Raw genomic sequence first — 21,906 nt, 5'->3', positions numbered from 1 at the left:
TTTTATTTGTTTGTATTTGTATTTTTTTATTGAGAGAGAGAGAGGGAGAGAGAGGGAGAGAATCTTAAGCGGGTTCCATGCTCAGCACAAAACCCGACGCGGGGCTCGCTCTCACAACCCTGGGATCACGACCTGAGCGAAATGGAGAGTCAGACATTCAGACTAAGCCACCCAGGTGCCCCCAGACAGAATTTCAAACTACAGCGCAGGGGGAGAGCTCACAGGAAATCAAACCCTCAACGGTTCAGAAGACTAAAACATTTGGAAACAATTGCAACAGGCAGTAGGAACATTTAAACTACTTGATCTTGGCCGAGGCCTCAGGAGCTGGTGAATGAGATACATATTCGTATTAACTGCAGCAATATTTTCTATGTACGACCGGATATTTTTCCACGGGGAGTGAGTCCAAACTTTTTCTCAAATTCTCCAGTGGGTCCAACACCCTTTTGGGATTAAGAAATACTGGTTTTGCTAGGGGCTCATGGTTTTCTTTTTGTTGGTTTCATCCATCTCCCACCCTTCAAATCCACAGCCTGGCTGGGGCAAAGCTGTCGTCAAAGATCCTCACAAGGGAATATCCCGTGTCAGTTCGTTCAGCAAAGGCAGTGGAAGGTAACAGCAGCTGATGACTCCAGCGTGTCTAATGTGGTCAAGCAAAATGGCACAAAGCACGTGAAACACCGAGTGAGGTACCTGATACTTAGCCAGCTCTCAACACAAATGAGTTGCTACCGCTGATATTAACTATATAAAAGCGTAAGCTGTGTATTTTCGGTAGCACAGCGTAGGCTAATAGCCAATACTCTACATGAGGAAACCAAGGAGGAAGAGAAAAAAGAATCCAGCTGCCTGAGTTTCAACGGCCCACCCAGTGGTCACTGCTTTGCTGGGTGTCACGGTAGCTTTGGGGGAGAGGTTAAGGAACATGGCATTTGTAGTTCCATGGGCCTCACTTGAGAAGGCCTCTCATCTTGAACTCCTGTTACTCACCTGCCGTGTGCCCCTGAGCCAAGACGCCTTGCACAGCTCAGTCTCAGGTCTGTCATTCGGAAAATGGAAGGCGTCGTACCCCCTGCCTCCTAAGTTACAAAGACAGAGGAAACCGTGCCTCCCAATCTCCCGGTCCACCGCCATGGTTAAATGCAGAGCAGGTATTTCTGTTTTCACTTCTCCAAATGAACTAGGGGAGGGGCAGACTCTGTTGCCAGAAAAGAGCACTGGTTTGAGAGTCTGTCTAAAGATCTTTGGGTTTATGCTATTCCGTCCCTGATTTTCCGTCCTTTGGGGGAGAAAAGTAATCTTGGAACCCAGTCCCAGCTCTCCCTCCTACCAGCTGTGGGACCTTGGGCGAGTCCTTTGATCTTTCCAGGCCTCTATTTCTGTACTTGTAAATGGATTCCCCTATTACGTAGCAGTTTTAGGGCCTGCCCAAACTGGATTTATCACCCTTGCTGAACGTGTCTGTACTTCCTTTGGGCTTATTGTGGAAATACATACTGAGCGAGCCAAAGGTTCTTCCAGGCACCGAGGCTACGATGGGGACTAAAACAAAGTCCCCACGCTCACAGTTTACAATTCCTGTGACTGGCATAAAAATAAATCATAAGGCAATGAGAGACCAACGGATTAAAAGGTTTATTTTCTTTAAATTCCCATCAATTGCAGTCACAGAGAATCCAATGTTACAGTCCTTGAAGTTTTCATATCCACATGTTTTCTGTTCCCAGCTGGGGAATATTTTCAGGGTTGTTTGTTTGTTTATGTCTCACTGTGGTCAGCAAGGTAACATCCAATCGTATAGGTCCACCTTACTCGCTGTGGTTAGACTTTCCCCTAATATTTACCATAATTAAAGGAAAAACTAGAAAGAGAGTCAAGAGCCTGAAAGCAGACAGTCATGGATTTTAGCCGGGGTTTTGCAAGGGATTTGGCCTCTCATTATGGACCTAATACAACCTATCTCTTGGAAAAGGCAAGCAAACATCAGTGTAGCCTTGATAAAGCTGCCTCTGTTCACTACACCTGCTTTTTAATAAATAAATAAAGGGGGCTGTGGATCAGATACATTCCTGGACCAACTCTGCAACATTTCATCTATAGACGGTCCACACGGCAGGATGAAAGTTGCAGGCCTAGAGAATCTTACTCTCCCAGAACCTACTAGAACACCACTTCACGGGATTTGTTGAGAGTGTTAAAGTCACGGTGGTGCTCAGTTACAAGTTCTCCTTTGCACACGTGATGGTTCTCTGACACAACAGATGTCATTCACATGCATCATTAATTACATTAATAAAATGCACCCCTTTCCCTCCAGGCGCTCCCATTCCGGGGATGTGCCAGACCCACAGTCAGACGTGCTGGGGTGGGACGGGGCCCGAGAACCGGGGGTGCTCCTGAGTCACCCCCGCTCCCCGAACCGCGGCGAGCGACCGCCACAGGGCGGCAGAAATCCAGCGCCCACGGGGAGGAGGGAGGGACGCCCCGCCAGCCCCTCGGCGCGCAAGGCTTCGCGCGCTCTCCGGCAGGCCGGGCCGCGGGGCCTCGCCCACCGCCTAGCGACGCTCTCCATGGCAACCGGGGCTTGGCAACGGATCCGCCCCACCGCGTCGCGTCGGGCGTAGTGCGTCATCCAGGCGCGCCGGAAGTGACTGCGGCGGTCGCCGGGAACTCCCGGAAGTGGTCGCTGCTGGGGATTCTGACTCCCGGTTCGCGATGGGTTGCGACGGAGGAACCATCCCCAAGAGACACGAACTGGTGAAGGGGCCGAAGAAGGTTGAGAAGGTCAGCGACGTGGGCCCGTTGGGGGCCGGGGGTGTGGGGTCCCCAGGGAGCGACGGGGAGGTGGGGGTGGTGTGAGCCAGCGGGGCTCCTGACGCTGCCGTGCTCATTTGGAGAACTCAGAATTACCGACGGTATTAATATCAGACCTTTATTGAGTGCTTGCTATTGCCGTTCACCTGGGGGTACGCTTTATATGGGGTAGCTCGTACAGTTCTTACTGTCATTATCCTCACTCTTCGGACCTAGAAATTGAGGGCCGAGAGGACAAAGTTACCCCGCTAGTTAAGTGCCAGGGCCAGGATTTAAAGCCCGTCTGCCGTTAGTTAGTAACAAGGATACGGGTGGCTGCTCTTGATTGAGTTTTGTACACACCAACTTCCTTTTCTCCGGGAATTCTTCCCAAAGGTTCCCTTATCCACACGAGAGCAGGCCCTGCTCCTAAAAAACTATCTTACCACTCTGTGCACTGCCTTCGTGGTTGATTAAGGTCCGTCACAGAGAAAGGTAAGCTCCCTGTGGCAGAGGCTTTGCCTTTTCCCCCTCTACAACTAGCACAGTTCCTGGCACAGTAAATATGGTGAGTACCCAATGAATGAGCGGGTAGTTGTTAATTCCCATAGGTAACTGAGAACATTGTATATAATTTCCATGCAACTAACAGGAAAATTGAGTCAGTAACATGACCAAGATCACACAACTGATAGCTAATGAAGCCGGGATTTCCAACCATTTATGCAGGAATTCAAAGGTAGCATTAGTAATTACTTTTTTTTTAATGCTTTATTTATTTATTTTTTTAATAATTTACGCCCGTCATGGGGCACCAACCCATGACATCAAGATCGAGAGTCACATGCTCTACCGACTAAGCCAGGCGCCCCGAAGCATTAGTAATTGCTTTTTAATAACAGAAGGCGCCCTGAAGTGTTAGTAATTACTTTTTAATAACAGAAGGCACGTAAAGCACCCAGTTTAGCGCCCGGCACACGTGGGTGCTCCATGTATTCTCCATTCAGCAGCTGGAGAAAGCTTTTTGAAAGGTAAATCTCATATATCACCACTGTATTTAAAACCGCCCAGCAGCTTTTTGTCATATTCAGAAGAAAATCCCACCAGGTCTCGTGTGATCAGATGCCTTGTCTCTCTCACCCCTCATCTTCTACCCCCCTCCAGGTCTTTGGTTCTGTTTCAGTGACACAGGCCTTTGTTCTTCAGCCTGGAGTAGAATGTCCACAACCTGATACATCGTTCGCTGAGATACCATTCATCTCTGTTACTTTGTTCAGTTCTTTCCTCAAATGTCATTTCAGTCCACTGTTGCAAAATACATTCCCTCTCTATTCTCTTCTGCTGCTTTGTTTTTCTCTATGGTATTTAATCACAGTTTTTGTTTATTGTCTGTCCTTCTCTTACGTGAACAGAGACCTTGTGTGTCTTACCTCTGCCACACCGTCAGCACCTGATAAATAAGTGTTGGATGCAAGAATGAATGAGCGCTCAAGAGATTGGAGGCGCCCTCTGATCACACCTACATGTGCAGTGGCTCATGCTGGATAGTCAACACTCATAAGAGCTTTGCCAGAAAAGCATGCAGCTGGTTTTGTTAACTCATGGCCAGGGCTGAAGAGGAGCACCTTAATGAAAAGCTCGGCAGGGTGTCAGAAGGGGATAGAAAAGAAGAAAGGGTGATCGGAGACAGCCGGAGCGCTCAGGCAGGATAGATTTGTGTTATTCTTATTTGTTCAACAAATACTTTATTAAATGCTTGCCATGGGCACCATTCTAGGCCCTGGGGACACAGCAGGGAACAGAGTCCAGCCTTTGCATTGCTTACATTTTGGATAGATATATAGTAATTAAAAAAAATTTTTTTTTAATGTTTATTTATTTTCGGGGGCGGGGAGGGCAGAGAGAGAGGGAGACACAGAATCCGAAGCAGGCTCCAGGCTCTGAGCTGTCAGCACAGAGCTCGATGTGGGGCCTGAACCTGCGAACCGACCGAGCCACCCAGGTGCCCCAGATATATAGTAATTTAATATTTTTGATTACTCATATGGTGTGTTTGGTCTGGAATTTAAGACCTTGCCCTGAAAAGAAGACAGACCTTGGAAAAAAATGTTTTCAGAAGTTTTGGGGGGTTACCAATTTTTAGATCCCTGGGCAAAGATTAGTTTATGGCTTTTCTCCCTGCCCCCACCTCTCCCGATATTTTTTGAATCAGCTAAGGACTATGGGTAAAGAAGGTAAGGGATCCAGAAAGTAGATCCTGGACTTGAATGGCTTTTTTGTATCTGCAGACAATGTAGTAAATTGACCTCACTGGTGGCAGGTTTTCTCAGGGCTCAGCTACAGTGTGAATTTTGATAAAAGCTGTTTAAGCTGTCAAAGTGTGGCTCTTGGACCTGGGGTATAGATAGAATAACAGTTGCCATAATGCGGGTTTTGTTTTTATTTTGTTCTGTTTGAAATAATAGGCAATAGAAAGTAGCGATTAGAAGCATGGTCTCTGGAGCCGGCCTGCTTGGGTTCTTAACTCCTTCATCTGCTTGTTGAGTGACCTTGGACATGTAACCTAACCTCTTGGTACTCCCAATTCCTCAATAACAAAGTAAAAGTACTAAGCTACAGGGTTTTTATGAGGGCTAAAAGATTAAGTCACAGAAACTGCTTAACATAGCGCTTGGCACACAGTAAACACGTAAGCAGTTGTTACTGTAGAAATTAAATTGAAGGGAATTTTTCCTCATTTTTGTCTTTTCCTATTTTGTCCCACTTATGCCATCCTATTATATTATTCAGGTTTGGCATTTTAGGAGGGGAAAAGAGTGGGACATGGAATATTATGTAGGTGAAATAGCATTTGAGGGCAATGGAAGGTCTTATGTTTGGGTTTTCATAATGTGGGTAAGGATTTGATATGCTCCCTAATGAACAGTGTTAAATTGGTGATTTTTATTAAGAATTCTGTAGCCTTTGGGCACCTGGGTGGCTCAGTTGGTTAAGTGTCCAACTTCACCTCAGGTCATGATCTCGCAGTCTGTGAGTTCGAGCCCCGCATCGGGCTCTGTGCTGACAGCTCAGGGCCTGGGGCCTGCTTCGGATTCTGTCTCTCCCTCTCTCTCTACCCCTACCCCTCTCTCGCTCTTTCTCTCTCTTTCTCTCTCTCTCTCTTTCTCAAAAGTAAACATTAAAAAAATTTTTCTAACTACATTAAAAGAATTCTGTAGTCTTTGTGCTGAACTTTAAAAAACAACAAACCTGTTTTCTGAGTCCTGAGTCCTTATATTCTGCTAAAGCTTTGGAGCCTTTCCCACTGATAGAAATTAAGCAGTACTGCTTATTGTTTTCTGTATGGCTTCTCTAACTTACTGTTAAGATACAAATTAGTATTTGGGCTAATACTAGCCAGGGCTACCTGGCTGGCTCAGTTGAAAGAGTGTGTGACTCTTGATCTTGGGGTTGTGAGTTCGAGCCCCACATTGAGTGTAGAGATTACTACAAAAAATAACTCAAAAAGATGCAAATGCTACTATTTATATGCAGCTTGCATAGGCAATTTAATTATTTGATGTGAATGTTTTGTTTTAGGTATCACATCTAGAGGGAACTTATTTGACATGGTGTTGATTACTTTGACTTTTTAAGTCGCAGCTTCGTGTGTTGCTATCTTTGATTTCAAAGACAAATATCATCACGTGTGGTAAAACTGAATTAGCCTTTATATGTAGAACTGCGGACCATATGTCTTTCGGAGGTGAAAGTTAATTGAAAGGATTTTTTTTTTCCCTTAGGTTGACAAAGATGCTGAACTAGTGGCCCAGTGGAACTATTGTACTTTAAGTCAGGAAATACTAAGGCGACCCATAGTTGCCTGTGAACTTGGCAGGTATGGTTCCTTTACTTAATCGAGATGAGTTTTTATTCAGTAATTTTTAAAAGAATTTCAGTGTGTAAGTACAGTTCTTGATTCATGAAATGTGAATCATCTCAAACAAATGTGTGAAGCCTAGGTTATCATTCCTTGTCTCTGACCATGTTTCTGCATTTTCCTATTCAGTTTGATTTATTTAATTCATGATCTGAAAATTCAGGGGCCAGGAGGAGCTCTGTTATAAACATAAATGCATGAAGGAGCCTTGTGGGGCTGTAGGGAATGGTGGGGACTGGAGAAAACTGGAGAGTCCGTGTCCTGTCTGAAAGGGCAGCTGCCACTCATTTCCAGTCAGCTGTTGCTGTTCCAGAAAGTGGGCCCAGTCGTTCCAGAACCTCTGATTTTTTTTTTTCCAGGGAAAGTTGAAAACGTGTACTTTTATATTAAATTTCCATACTGTTCAGATCCCAATCAGTCCTCAGATTGCCAGGTTGCAACCCTTGGTTTAAACTACTTTCTTTCTTTGTATGCTGTGGAGATAGTTGAACCAGGATTTAATTTACTTTTTTAGCGACGCAAGCCACTTCTGTTATCCAGTGTAGATGACTTGGATTGAGCTCAGTTTAGTTCTTCCTCCTTTGTGTGGCGGTTGATTGTTGCCACAGTGTTTGGACTGACCCTTATTGTTGCAGACTTTATAACAAAGATGCCGTCATTGAATTCCTTTTGGACAAATCTTCCGAAAAAGCTCTTGGGAAGGCAACATCTCACATTAAAAGCATCAAGGTAAGACAGGTGATTCTGAAGTGCTCCAAGGGTGTCAGTGGTTAAGATTTATTTTGTAGAATTCGTGGACATTATAGACTGAAGGCTGAGATTTGGAATTCCAGTCCCACCCAGCCATCTAATAAGAATGTGATTTGGGGTAGGTCACTTAAAGCTCAAGCCAGAAATTCCCACACCTGGCCTTCCTGCATTATAAATCTGTTATGATGTAATACGTGCAAAAGAACTTTGAAAATTGTTAATGTGATGAGTAAATGTTTGGAGACATCATTTTTGTATTTAAAGCTTGGCTACTTGAATTTTTTATTCAATTCTATAATTCTTATAGAACCAGAGACTTCTAGGTAGATCACTATGAAATCAGTGTAGTATTTCTTGCTACTTAGACATTCTGATCAGCAGTTAAAGTTCTTTCATAAAAATGGGAAAACAAGGAGGTACCTGGGTGTCTCAGCCAGTTAAGCATCCGACTTCAGCTCAGGTCATGATCTCATGCATGGTTCATGGGTTCGAGCCCCGCATCGGGCTCTGTGCTGACAGCTCAGAGTCTGGAGCCTATTTCAGATTATGTGTCTCCCTCTCTCTGTGCCCCTCCCCCACTCTCTCTCTGTCTCAAAAATAAATAAACATTTAAAAAAGGTTTTTTTTAAATGGAAAAACAAGTTTTTTAATAAAGGAAGTTGGTTGAGAGGACAAAATCTTTCAAATCTGGTCGATGGGAGAAAAATCAGAAAAGTGGCAGAGAACTTGGGGACCATCAAGCTTGTCAAACACTTCATCCCACAGGTGGGAATTCTCACTATCCATGACTTTTTGAGGCCACACAATGAATGACGCATTTAACCCAGAACCAGAATCCCTGACTCCCCATATAAGGCTTCAGGTTTTTCTTTTCTTTTTCTTTTTAAAATTTTTATTATGATATTAGGTTTTTTGTTTGAATTCTTGCAATGATTACAGGATACAAGAAAAGTTAATTTCAGGCAAATTCGTAATTCTGAGATGTAGCTAAAGTCATGCTTTAGAAATAACCATGTTGATTTCTGTCAGCTTTTATCTTGGGAAGAGAATTCATTCCTTAAAAGACCCATGGTAGCGTAGTGATCTTATTTGAATATGATGATCATTGAAATTAATTTATACAGTTCTATATTTAAAATAATATTCAAGGTACATGGTTGAACTTTTAATTTTAACGCAAAAAAGAAAAAAATTCCAAGAAATCAGAACTGTAAAAGCAGAAGGATTCAGATAAAATGATGCAAATATGCCAGATTATCATTACTGTCATATACTAGTCCACACATACTTAGAGAACTTGAGGAGACACATGGCCGCATCAACCAGGAAGCCCACCCAAGGCACAGTGGCTTTCCTTTCAAGGCTCTTGGCTGCTGTCCGGAGTGCTGAAATCAAAATGGTGGGTTAAATGTCAGATGCTCAAGTGGAGCCATTAGATCACTCCTTGTGAAGGTGAATTTTTGAAAACCTGAATGGCCAGATCTTGGGATCTAATAGTATTCTCTGGCTAATATTCTGCTTTGGATATTAGACCGTGGTCTCACAGATTTTACTGTCTGTTCAGTTATTAAATAAACATGGGCGGCCAGTAATATGGAACACCTCAGTGAGGATTCATCTGCAGAGAAGGAAAATGTTCCTTTCTGGATGAAACTGATACAGAGCTTTCTCTTAGGGGTGTAGTTTTTCATGTCCAAAGTTACTTTCCCCTAAATGTCAAAATAATTGTAAAGTAGAAATTAACTAATTCACTTGCCAGTCAGCGAATTGGAAAACTCGTTTTCTATCACAATTTGTGGTTTCAGTTTTTCTTCATATTATAAGTGACGGCCAAAGGAAAGTAGGAAGAAGAGGTTTGGACGGGAAAGGACTGTAATAACAATTTCTCTGCTGACTTCGGCGGTCGTTGAGGCTAAGGAGGATCCACTTATCAGATGAATTCTTAAAATATTGATGTTTTTTCACAGAATGTGACAGAACTAAGGCTTTCTGATAATCCCGCCTGGGAAGGGGATAAAGGAAACACAAAGGGTGACAAACACGATGACCTCCAGCGGGCGCGTTTCATCTGCCCCGTTGTGGGCTTGGAGATGAATGGCCGGCACAGGTCAGTAATGGACGTGGGGCAGCTGATGGAGAGTCCGGTCAGACGGACGGGCACTGTTAGGGTTTGCGTGTAGCTTTATGATCGCACAGACTGCTTAAAGCGTCCTTTGGTTTGGGGGTGCCTCGGAGGCAACAGAGCTGGCACAAGGCCGTGTTAACTCCCTGGCGGCCGTTTGTGACGTGGCGTCCAAGTGCGCTCAGCTTCGGAGCCTGTGCCTTCTGTTCCTGAGGGGAGGAGAGCCGAAAGTAGGGAGGGATTTTTAAAATTCCTCATGCGACACGGGAGGTGCATTGTTTGGTCTTTTCCTCTGGGAGAGAAAGCAAAGGACAAATGTTGCCCACCAGACGACTCCCATTTCCTCATAACTGCCGAAAAACAGGCAGCGGAAAATCGTTTTACCGAATGTGTGGTCAGTCGGTCAGCTAAAGACCCAGCTGGTGATGGTAACTTGCTTCAAATTTGGAGCGAACAAATCCTCTGACCAGAGCACCAGAAATCTTAAGGTTGACATTTGTGTAGCGAGCGTAAGTGACCTGTGTACTTCTGCCTTAAAAAATATGAGTGTTGAATGGCCTAGTAGGTGCCTTTTCATAGGATGCCTCAGTGTGAGCCAAAGGTTTAACCTCTTTTCCCACCATTTAGAAATATCTTTAAAAGCTGGTAGTCCCAGTTGTCATCTGGAATCTTCTGCCAAACACATTACATGTGGAAGGTAGTAATTTTTGACCATTTTCATTCAGGAAATGGGGTTAGGCTGGGGGCGGAGGGGAGACGAAGCTCACCTAAGTAAAAACTTCCGTTGGTCTGTAAACAACCACATTGAACCGGGAGCATCCTGGCACCTTTGTACACTTCTGCTTAACAGACGTGTGTGCGCCGTGTGGGGCACACCGTGCCTGAGGGAGGAAGCACCGTGCTCCAAATTGGAATAACCTGTGGCTCTGTGGATTTGGAGAGAAGTAAAATTTTCGGCCCAGGGAGCTTTTAAAGATGCTACTCTTCAGACAGTGTGAATTTAAATCCTTTAAGCCCCTCAGAGTTTACCATTTAGTGGTTGGTAACTGAGGTGGTGGGTGTGTTAATTGGCTTGATGGTGATCATTTCACAGTGTGTGTACGTATCAAATCATCAAGTTGTGCACCCTGAATGTATATAATTTGTGTTTGTCAATTATACCTAAATAGAGCTGAACGAAGAATTAATCAATTAGTTAAAAGCTAAAGTTCACTGTTAGGGTCAAGCAGGCAATATTCTGGGGAAGCCGACTCACCTACCTAAGCTTGTCCTGCTTTTGTGTGTGTTTCTGCGCATGGGTACATACACATTATCTCGAAGTGAAAGTCGTAACATAAAGGTCAGCACCTCTGCCTCGTTCCTTTCTCGGTCTCCCTCACCCCCAAGGAAAACCCCCTGACCGTGGAGCAGTCCCTCCCATTCCCCAGCCCCTGGCCACCGCCAGTCTGCTGTCTGTCTGCATGGATTTGCCTCTTCTGGATACTGCCTGTACATAGAATCATTCAGTGTTTGACCTTTTGTGTCTGGCTTCCCACCTTTTTTTGTTTAAAGAAAACCATGGTTCACCCCAAAAGAGGAACTTAGCAGAAACAGACTCAACTCTGGGGTCTTGAGCAGGGGTTACCTATAGCTTTTGCTTCAACTGTGGTTTCCCTAGTTTTTCCCTTTCATCCCTGGCTAATCTCTCTTTTCTCTTCCCAGTGAATTTGTGTGTTTTGGCTTTGCCCTCCTGCTATTAATAGGGCCTCCACACTGGAAAATTGCTTTGGGGGTTACTTTGTACATTTATTCAATGTTACATAATAAAGATTCAAATATAGAGAAAAATAGAAATAAGTGACTGGTGTAATGAAAACATTGAGCCTTTGTTTAAAGAAAAATAAACAAATTTAAATTACTAAATTACTAGTAGTTAGTAAGCATCCATAAAATAGAATTTTTTTTTTTTTTTTTTTGTCATAAACAACAGTAAGTGAATTTAGTATGGTTGTTGTTAATTGGGTTTTTGTTGAGGCAAGCTGCAGCCACTATAATCCCTAGGGAATTGGAGAGACCTTGTATTGTGGCATTTTTAGAGGAACAGTTAAGTAAAATGTACACCTGATGATTTTTGCCCCTTTCCCCCAGTCCTCGCCTCCAGCGGCAGCATTCTTGGTTGTTTGGAGTTTAATGCCCCCTGCAGACCCGCCCAGCACCAATGCACATACACCACACTTCCCTACGCCTCTGCCAATAGAAATGTAAACGTGTTCAACACAGTATACATATCGTAACCTCTTTTTTGTCCTTCTTCTCTAATTTGAGTATGTTTTTATAGCCTTGCATATAGATTTACCTTACTCTTTTTATAGCTGTGTGAGTGTTCCAAACTTATGTACCCATTCCTCTGCTCACAAACATTTAGGTGCTTTCTTTTTCCTTGTTCCAAGCAGCGCTGTCCTACACAACTTCATAAATACATATTTACGCATCTGTACCTTCGTGGGCAGGTTTTATAGGAGACATTCCGAAAGGTGATTCTTGTGCGGGACTCTGCCAAATTGTCCTTCTAAGATGCACCACCCCCCGCCCCCCAACAGACATGCCTGTTTCCTCAGTTTCCTGCTGGACACCTTCAGTCTCTTTTGTCACTGTCGGATACGTAAAACATCATATGACGTTTTGCAGTGAATTTCTGTAACAGTTGAGGTTAAACATTTTTTATGTTTTGGCCAATTATAGTTCTTTTGTGAATCACATGTGAATGTCTTTTGCCCATTTTTCTAGCACACTGTTTATTTTTGCTTTTTAAGAGCATTTTGAATACTCGTACTCAATCTCATATATATATATATAAAATATTCTCTTTGAGTTCCTATTCTGTCTTTTGACTTTTTATGTTTGTGGTTTTATTTTTAATGTATTTATCTTATTTGTAGGAGAGACTTGATTCTAAAGGATTTTTGCAAGGCAGCAGGAATGGGACCATGGCCTGTATTTTTCTCTATCTCTGTTTCTTTTTCTATGTATAAATAGGTATATAGGACGTACTAGTTTTTTTCCTGTAATGGAATCAAATGTGACCATTTTTCTGTTTTAGTCCTTGGCCTTTGTCTAAACTGAACAAATGTTAGCTGATAATCTGGCTGTAATTTAAAAATTATTACTTGGGGCGCCTGGGTGGCGCAGTCGGTTAAGCGTCCGACTTCAGCCAGGTCACGATCTCGCGGCCCGTGAGTTCGAGCCCCGCGTCAGGCTCTGGGCTGATGGCTCGGAGCCTGGAGCCTGTTTCCGATTCTGTGTCTCCCTCTCTCTCTGCCCCTCCCCCGTTCATGCTCTGTCTCTCTCTGTCCCAAAAATAAATAAACGTTGAAAAAAAAAAAAAAATTTAAAAATTATTACTTAAGTCATCTTCCATTTTGGATTCCTTCTCCAGGTTTTGCTTCCTGCGGTGCTGTGGTTGTGTGTTTTCTGAACGAGCCTTGAAAGAGATAAAAGCAGAAGTTTGTCACACGGTGAGTTGTTGACACATGTCATTTGTTCCTTCTTGGTAGCTGAGGAAGTCACACGGTTTAGGGTTCCTCCTTCCATGTGTCATTTCAACATGCTTCAGTTCTTTCTGAAATAGACTTGATTCGTTGTTTCTCTGCTCAAAGCCCTTCCATGGCTCGTCTTTGTTGGAAACAGACCCAGACAGCCTTTGGTGACCAGTCCCTGCAGGCCCGTCCAGCTCAGGCCAAGCTTGGGCTGCTCCCCGACCTCTCTGCTGTGCCTTTGTTCCGTCTTCCGTGACCTACCAGCCTGGGGAGGTCATACCCCCTGTGAACCTTTGCTGCTGAGCCTCCTTCCCTGTTCCCCCGGCACCTTGTTAGCTCACTCTCCTCATCAGAATGTAATTGGTATTTCCATGGTGGTTTTCCCACAGGACTGGGGTGGTTATTTTGTTTTTTCCCTCCCCCCCCCCCCATAAGACTTTATTTATTTATTTTTTTTTTAAGTAGTTTTAGGTTCTCAGCAAATTAAGAGGAAAGTAAAGAATTTCCCCTATTCCTTCTGCCCCCCCCCCCCCCCCGGTCAACATCCCCAATCAGGGGGTGCATTTGTTACAGCTGACGACCCTGCCTTCACGTACCATCTCCCAGAATCTCCAGTTTACGTGAAGTTTCACTTGCATGTCCCGTGGGTGTGGACAGACGTGGGACGATGTGTACCTACCATTGTAGCATCACACACAGTATTTCCGCTGCCCTAAAATTCCCCTGTGCTCCTCCTGTGAGTGTTTGGGAGCGGGGGCGAGGCTTGTCCGTCTCATCACCCTCCAGAGCTTATTCTCTGCAGGGCACGTGCTGTGTCCTCAGTAAGTGCTCACACGAGAGAGCAAATACATGATGTAGGAGCTCACCTGTTCGGGTCACATGACAGAAATAGCGATGGCCCCACTTTCACAGTGTTGCTGCAGCAGCCCCCAGACATTTGTGTCTCTGGTGTGCTGTTCGCCTGCGGAAAACTTACCATTTAGTTTAACATCTGGATGCCAACAGCTCCCGATTGTACTTTCACCCATGTTAACTCAGCTTGGATTTCAAGCCCCTCGTTCTGGTTCTCCCTGTTGTGAATTATCCTTTCGTTGAACAGCTTTCACTGAACACCTGTCAGGGGCCAGCCTGTGTCCTGAGCACTATATGGGGGGAGAGCCTAGTGGGTGAGATCGTCACAGTCCCTGCCTTCACGGACCCCACATCCCAGTTGGAGAGGCACTCAGACAACAAGGAAGGAGGCTCAGGGCAGTAGCGACTGTGACAGATGCCAGGAAAGAAACGGGGTGACGTCCCAGAGGGAGAGAGGTTGGCGCAGTGGTGACAGAGGCGCCCCTGGAGGCTTGAGCTGACCTGAAGGGCACAAAGGAGCCAGCCAAGCAGAGTTGGAGCCAAAGCTGGGAAGTGACAGGATGTGGCTAGTGTGAGAACAGAAGGCTGGGGGGCGAGCGGGGGTGGGGGGTGGTGGTGCAGGAGAGGAGAAGTAGGAGAAACTTACAGGTAGGGGTTACTTCATACCGCGCCCAGCCGCCCACGTTGGGGCTCGTGGATCTTGTTCGAGGTGCGGTAGGAAGCCAGAGAGCAGCTTAAACTGGACCAGGTGTCCTGCAGTTTCAAAACGATCCCTCTGTGAAAGAACCCAGATGTGGAGGACACCCTGGGCGACTGCATGCGGGCCAAAGGCAGTTGGTTGCTGGTGAAGAAGTCACCGAGGGGCATGGAGTTGTTTCCAGTTTAGGGTGACTATGAATAAAGCCATCCCAGGATTTGGAATCTGCCTCGTTAAGCTTTTACAAAAGAGAAGAAATTCACAGAATGCGTTCAGAAATTGATTCATGTCATTTATTCACCTGTGCGTATGACATCTTGTGTGGAAGGTGAGGTGACAGGTGCTCCTAGGAAAGAGATGGCCCAGTCTGTGCTCAAGGGAGTGCAGTCCTGCAGGAATCATAAGTCAGACAAAGGATCCTATTCTTTTTTAAGTGTGTATTTTAGAGAGAGAGAGAGTGTGTGCACGCACGTGAGGGAGGGGCAGAGAGAGGCAGGGACAGAGGATCCGAAGCGGGCTCTGCACGGACAGCAGAGAGCCTGACATGGGGCTCAAACCCATGAATCATGAAATCATGACCTGAGCCGAAGTTGGATACTTAACTTACTAAGCCACCCAGGCGCCCCTCCTTTTTTTTTTTTTTGTTTTTTTGGGGCCAGCTTCCAAGTGGATGGGAAAGATGTCGTTGGGGCCAGAGAACTTCCTTTTGACTGTGCCGGTGAGCAGTGGCTTTATGAAGGAGGAGTTGTGCGTTCTAAGCCTCGAAGGCAGAGCATGGTTCTCATCAGTCAGACTTTCACAGAGGTCGGGACGTGACCACCAGTGGTGCAAGTGTTGATGGGGGGCAGTGCGCAGACGGGACCCTACACGTGTCTGCGAGATACCGGAGAGCGCCCCGGGGACTCGCATTTCGGTCTCCTTCAGACTTCTTGCGTGCCTCGAGGGGCAAGGCTCCGAGTAGGTTTTCATTGGCTCTCTGACCCGTGCAGGGCTGCTGCGGGGGGAGGATGCTGCATGCGGAGCTCCGGCTGGCGGGTCAAGAGAGACTTGTTTTGTGTCCTGCGTGGTTATGGCTGCTTTACGTGTGCGGCAGGGGTGCCATTTTTATACTCGTGGCAAGAATGCCCCGTTAACGTTTAAAGTAAATCTAAGTAAAATTAGAAACGGGCACATTCGCAGAAGTACATCGAGACACTGACAGCGCATCGGCGGGGAGGCCTGAAGCTACGCGACAGGATGTAGGTGGCATAGCGTGTGGGTGTGGGTGGCGGAAGAGCTGGACGCTGCCGCATCGGAGGGAGGAGGGAGAGGGGCAACTGCCGCATCGGAGGGAGGAGGGGGAGGGGCAGCTGCTGCATCGGAGGGAGGAGGGAGAGGGGCAGCTGCCGCATCGGAGGGAGGAGGGAGAGGGGCAGCTGCCGCATCGGAGGGAGGAGGGGGAGGGGCAGCTGCCGCATCGGAGGGAGGAGGGAGAGGGGCAGCTGCCGCATCGGAGGGAGGAGGGGGAGGGGCAGCTGCCGCATCGGAGGGAGGAGGGAGAGGAGAGGAGCAGCTGCCGCATCGGAGGGAGGAGGGAGAGGAGAGGAGCAGCTGCCGCATCAGAGGGAGGAGGGGGAGGGGCAGCTGCCGCATCAGAGGGAGGAGGGGGAGGGGCAGCTGCCGCATCGGAGGGAGGAGGGAGAGGAGAGGAGCAGCTGCCGCATCAGAGGGAGGAGGCTGCCCAGGCAGCCTGTGGAGACAGAGGTGCAAGGTGTCGTCCCGCCTGGGTGGGGCAGGGTGTGGGAGCAAGGGGAGAGGCCAGGGGAGTGAGACCCACGGGGTGGCGGGAAGTTCCAGGGCCAGGCCAAGGGGCAGGTGCAGGTGGGCCTACAGCGCAGAGCCACTGACGCCCGTGGGAGCACGAACGCGTAGACCTGTGCGGGATGCATGGAGAGCGACAGCGGAACAGGAGTCCGACTATGGCATCAGGTGCAGGTGACGCCCATGGGCGAAACACCACGGGACCCAGCACTCCACTGGCCTGGGCCCCCTTCAGGCAGGAGGGGAACTACGTAGACTTTCTGTTCAGGTGTATGTGTGTTTTCCCCCAGAGTGTGGAAGGTGTTTTTTGTGTGTTCGAGCGTTCGCGAGAACACTCAGGAAGTCTGCTGAAAAGCATAGAACTATGAGAAGGTGGGAAACGAAGCTGAAATTTATTACAGGAGCCAAACGCCCTAAATCCGTGCTTCCCAGACCAGGCCGCGTGGTAGAGTCACCGCGGTGGTGTAAGCTCCCGTGGCCCACGTCAGGCCCACTGAATCAGAATCTTCACGGTTGGAGTAGCGCCCCATGGGTTTCTGCTCTTATTCAGGAGTTTCCAGAATGATTCCAGTGGGCGACCGGGTTTGGGGGACTAAGTGGTCCACAGCAGCCAGCCTTTGTCTTCTTCTGCCCGGAATGGGAGCCATCCCTGGGACGGCGTGAAGCTGTCCTTTGCATAGGCCCCCTCGCGGTCCACGTCGGTGACCACATTGACACATTTGTAGCACAACAGGGCTGCCTGCACAGAGCGTTACAGAGAAGCTGGTTTTACGTCAAGGAACTAGAACGTTGCAAGGGAACCTGAGACCTTGTTTTGGTGCTTGGAGAGTGACTGGATACGAGTGAACTTCTAATTTTGTTTTAAGCTCATTTATTTTGAGAGAGAAAACACAAGCTGGGGAGGGGCAGGGAGGGAGAGGGAGAGACAGAATCCCTAGCAGGCTCCCTGCTGTCAGCACAGAGCCCAGCACGGGCTCAGACTCACAAACCAGGAGATCATGAGTTCAGCCGAAATCAAGAGCCAGATGCTTAACCGACTGAGCCACCCAGGTGCCCTTGGATGCTAGTGAACTTGTAAACGTCAGTACCTTGAGCACTTCAAGGGAAAGGAAGGAAGCAGGAGGAAAGGGGAACTGAGGGCAGCAGGGCTGACAGGGGAGCAGAGGGCAGGTCAGAACCAGGAGTGCTGGCTCTTCCTGTCTCGTAAGGGCGGCCCCCACCGCTGTCCGAACCTCCGGCAGTCAAGGCAGGACACTGGCTGTCATTCAGGAATACCTCAGGGAGAGAATTTTCTTTTTCTCCTCTAATTTTTTTTAATCTTTATTTATTTTGACACAGAGAGGGAGGGACAGAGACAGAGCAAGAGCATGAGCAGGGGAGGGGCAGAGAGAGAGACACAGCATCAGAAGCAGGCTCCAGGCTCTGAGCTGTCAGCACAGAGCCCGACGCGGGGCTGGAACCCACAGACTGTGAGATCATGACCTGAGCCGAAGTCGAACACTTAACCGACTGAGCCACCCAGGGGCCCCGAGAATTTTCTTAAAAAGTAATCTGTTGCCAGAAAAGCAAGATAGTGAGCACTTTTAAGCTTCTAGGACTCATGTAAAAACTGCCCCTGCATAGCTAGGTTGAATACTCGATGTTATCAGTTCCCTAGGGCTCCCTTAACAAGGCACCACACACTGGGCAACTCAACAGAAATGTACTGTTCTTGAGGCCCCAAAGTCCGAAATCACAGTATGGGCAGGGCTGCTTTCTTCTAAGGACTGTGAGATGGCCACCTACTCCCTGTGAGTCTTCATACGGTGCTCTCCACGGAGTCCTCTCTGTGTCCAGATTTCTCCTTTTTATCAGGACGCCAGTCATACTGGCTTAGGGCCCACCCTAGTGACTGCATGTTAACTAATTATATCCACAGTGACCTGATTTCCAAAGGAGGTCATATTCTGATGTACAGAGGGCAAGGACTTCAACTCTTTGTGGGGGACACATTCAGCATATACCACTATATGGTATTTGCCATTTAGAAAAGCAAAGAGCGTGGACATTCGGGGGCACACGTGAGTGGGAGCTGTTCACCCACACGGCGAACAGCGAGAGCCCGGTGCCCATCAGCTTTAGGTCACACACCACTGCTGGCTCAGGAATACTCTGGGCTTCGGGTTCTAACACGTGAGAGGAAGGATTATAGTGAGTTCGTAGATGCTCTCCTCTTAGATGGAGATTTCAAACAACAACATTTTTAAAAATTGAGGGGCGCCGGGGTGGTTCAGTCGGTTAAGCGTCCGACTTGGGCTCAGGTCATGATCTCACGGTTTGTGGGTTGGAGCCCCGCATCAGGCTCTGTGCTGACCATTCAGCTCAGAGCCTGGAGCCTGTTTCAGATTCTGTCTCCCTCTCTCTCTCTCTGCCCCTCCCCCACTCATCTCTCTCTTTCTCTCAAAATCAAACATTAAAAAAAATTAAAAATAAAATATTAAATTGAATGACACATTTGTGTACTGTTTCCAGGAATCAAGCTCATACTTGTAATTTAAAGTCTCCGAAGTCCAGTGATACTAAGTATGTCCATCAAGGCTGGCTGACCGCTAAGACGGACAGCCCTCAAGTTCCAGTGGCTAATACAGCAAAAGTTCCTGGTTCTGCAGCTCTTATCCAGGGCAGAGTCAAGGTTCAGGCTCCTACTGTCTTACGGCTCAGACCTCGTCTGGGTTTGGGAGTGTGCTGCGTCCCATTGACGGGAGCAGCGGAGGGAGCACCCAGCGTAGGGGGTTTTCTCGGCCCAGGCCCGGAAGTGGCGCTCATCACCTCCGCTGCCTGTGACCACACCTGACAACGGCAGGGAAGCCCGGGGAAGGTGGCCCAGCTGGATGCCCAGGGACAAGGGAACACCAGCACCTTCTGCCCGAGTGCCAACAGGAAAAATGATGGAGGAGTTTCAGCCACAGCACGTCGTGGAAACGCCAGCAAAGGGAGATAAAGTGACAGCGTCCGAGACTGAAACAGATATTTTCCTTTCTTAAAATAACGTCTGAAATTTAGAGAAACTGGTGTCATAAGAACAATGGCAGGGAGACCCTCGGGATCTTCAGGGTTGACGTTTTCTCTACTCTTCACTTGGTAGTTTCACTCACAGTTGGTTTTTCGATCTGCTAGAGGAGACCTGAGGGTTTGAGACAGTTCTACTTCTGTGCTCTGAAACGCACGGAGTGCACACTCGATTTCTGCCAGCAGGGTCCGAAGAGGGGTAGTTGCTAGGTTGTTTTGTTTGTTTTCACTGTAAACAAGTCACTAGCCAGAAACCTAATTGTATTCCCCACTGTGTTCTTCCCTTCTTGTAATAAGGAGAAACACATTGGAGTAATTACAGTTTGTAAAATACACTCTGTGCTCGTTACTCAGAGCATGATCCGTGGTCCTGCAATATTGGCATCACCTGGGAGGTTTTTGTTTTTCTCTTTTTAAGCGACGCAGGCCCAGACCTGTGGATCCCTCCCCAGACCTGTGGAATCAAAATCTGCATTTCCACTAGACGCCCTGGGGATTTGCGTGCACAGTGAAGTTTGAGAATCCCCACTGTAGATGTCGGAGGTATGATGAGGAGCATTTGACTTGCCATTTTCTGGCTTCATTTATTTAGCCTTTGTGGTAGGTGAGTGGGGTGCTGTGCATATTGTGAGGCCGGAAGTGGAAGAAAAACTTATGCTGGTTCTTTTTTTTTTTTTAATTATTATTTTTAAGTAAGCTCTACGCTTGACACGGGGCTTGGACTCAAGACCCTGGGATCAAGAGTCGCGTATTCCACCGACCGAGACAGCCAGGTGCCCTTCTTTTGCTGTCCTTCCATGGAGAGGTGGGACGGAGAGGGGAGAAAATGTTAGGGAAGGGGTGTCTTCAAAAGTGGTCTGCAGATGTTGATTTTTTTTTTTTTCAGGCTCTGGCCTCCTTAGGGTGAGCTCTCTGCCATCTTCATGGGCTTCAGAAGTATTAAGCCTCAGGGAACCGCCTGGTAGATATCACAGGCCGCCTTGAACTTTTTCACGTATAAGAAAAATCTAATAGAAAATTGAACGGTAGAATCTACATATTAGCAAGAAGATTCTACTCCTGGAAAGAGAAATGATCTCAAGATCCCTATTAATGCATCACCTTTAAGACACAGTCTGTAGCAGCATAATTCAGACATTTTTTGCTTGTGATTGGATTGTGTTCTTAACAAACGAATGCAGTAAGAGTCTGACTCCAAGTGAACAGCAGTTTCCGGTTGGTTCTAATGCTAGCGGAGGCTGCTGCTTCATGTTGGCCTGGCCAGCCTGGCCCAGCCTTGGTGGCTGCCCGCCTGTCAGCTTCCACTCGCTCCCAGCGCTTCCTCTAGCACGCCACTACGACCCAGCCTGTCCCTCCCTGAACCTCCCGCTGCTGCGTTCCCCCGTGCCTTTGAGTTACTTGTATTATTATTACTTTATCTGTTACTCGAGTAAGTTGTTGAGGTAGCGGCTTCTGTTACGTCTGATCCTTTGAGGGCGGCTCTGCGTTTGAGTCCGTTGTGTCTTTGTACGAGGTGAGGTGGTACAGTAAGGGCTTGGACTGTGGGGCCAGACTGCCTGCTTGGGTCCAAGTCCCAGCTGCACTTGCTTAGCCGTGTGCTCCTGGAAAGTCCCATCGTTGCCCCGTGCCTCAGTTTCCTCATCTGTGAGACATGTCAGACATTAGAATTCTAAGTGCTTCCTCCTCATAGCAAATCTCTTAAGTAGACGCCTGTATTGGACCCACTCATAGTCATGTGACCATGCTGTGAATGGACATTGAAGGGAAATGAAGGCAGGCTCATGTTTCAAGTGACTTGGAAAGATACCAGCTTTTTTAAAAATGGGTGGTTTTTAAAAAAAAAATTTTTTTGAATGTTTATTTTTGAGAGAGAGAGAGAGAGAGAGAGAGAGACCAAACATGAGCGGGGGAGGGGCAGAGAGACAGGGAGACACAGAATCCAAAGCAGGCTCCAGGCTCCCAGCTGTCAGCACAGAGCCCAACATGGGGCTTGATCTCGCAAGCTGTGAGATCATGACCTGAGCCGAAGTCAGACGCTCAACCGACTGAGCCACCCAGGTGCCCCTAAAACTGGGTTTTGCACTTAACTTGTTAGTGAGCTGTTCTAAAATACAGGGACACAGTCGTGGTGAATTTGAGCTTTCTGAACAGGCAGTCAGAACGTAGCTGGTTGGTACCACCCGTGAGCCCTGTGTAGAAAAAACGTGTAGAAAAGCAGAACTGTGCTGTCGTGGGGCTCTTGGTGGCCTTGTCTTTAACAGTCTTAACATTTTCAGCATGTGCTTTCCTTGGAATTAGGCATCGAGGTGGAAGAAATGTTTGTTGAAATGGTGATGTTAATGTTCTATGGTTAGTTACATTTGATTTGTGCTTTCGAAGGCTCTTTTCCTTCTATCTAGCTTCGTGC

General features: G+C 47.2%; 1 protein-coding gene and 1 long non-coding RNA gene across 7 annotated transcripts in view; one reads left to right on the top strand and one right to left on the bottom strand.

Annotated features, from left to right (window-relative positions):
- The first annotated feature begins 2,650 nt into the window (after positions 1-2,650).
- RTF2 (replication termination factor 2) overlaps positions 2,651-21,906 on the top strand; it is a 41,428-nt gene continuing 22,172 nt past the window's right edge. For 2 of the 6 annotated variants that reach the window (XM_030309345.1, XM_030309344.1), the window contains exons 1-5: positions 2,651-2,787; positions 6,579-6,673; positions 7,351-7,444; positions 9,433-9,572; positions 13,003-13,081. In XM_030309345.1, the coding sequence (XP_030165205.1) occupies positions 2,719-2,787; positions 6,579-6,673; positions 7,351-7,444; positions 9,433-9,572; positions 13,003-13,081 (477 nt within the window). In that variant the 5' untranslated portion in view covers positions 2,651-2,718. The remainder of the gene's footprint in view (positions 2,788-6,578; positions 6,674-7,350; positions 7,445-9,432; positions 9,573-13,002; positions 13,082-21,906) is intronic. The other 4 variants (XM_030309343.1, XM_030309348.1, XM_030309347.1 and 1 more) reach the window with 2 other exon arrangements.
- LOC116737970 lies at positions 3,642-18,529 on the bottom strand. The gene is made up of 3 exons (XR_004343346.1): positions 18,426-18,529; positions 13,444-13,447; positions 3,642-3,652 (listed from the first exon to the last, which is right to left on the bottom strand). It is a non-coding gene; the product is annotated as an uncharacterized LOC116737970 (long non-coding RNA).

The sequence above is a fragment of the Lynx canadensis genome, chromosome A3, assembly GCF_007474595.2.
Source record: "Lynx canadensis isolate LIC74 chromosome A3, mLynCan4.pri.v2, whole genome shotgun sequence".
NCBI classification, from domain to species: domain Eukaryota; kingdom Metazoa; phylum Chordata; class Mammalia; order Carnivora; family Felidae; genus Lynx; species Lynx canadensis.
This window is presented reverse-complemented; position numbering and strand designations above follow the sequence as displayed.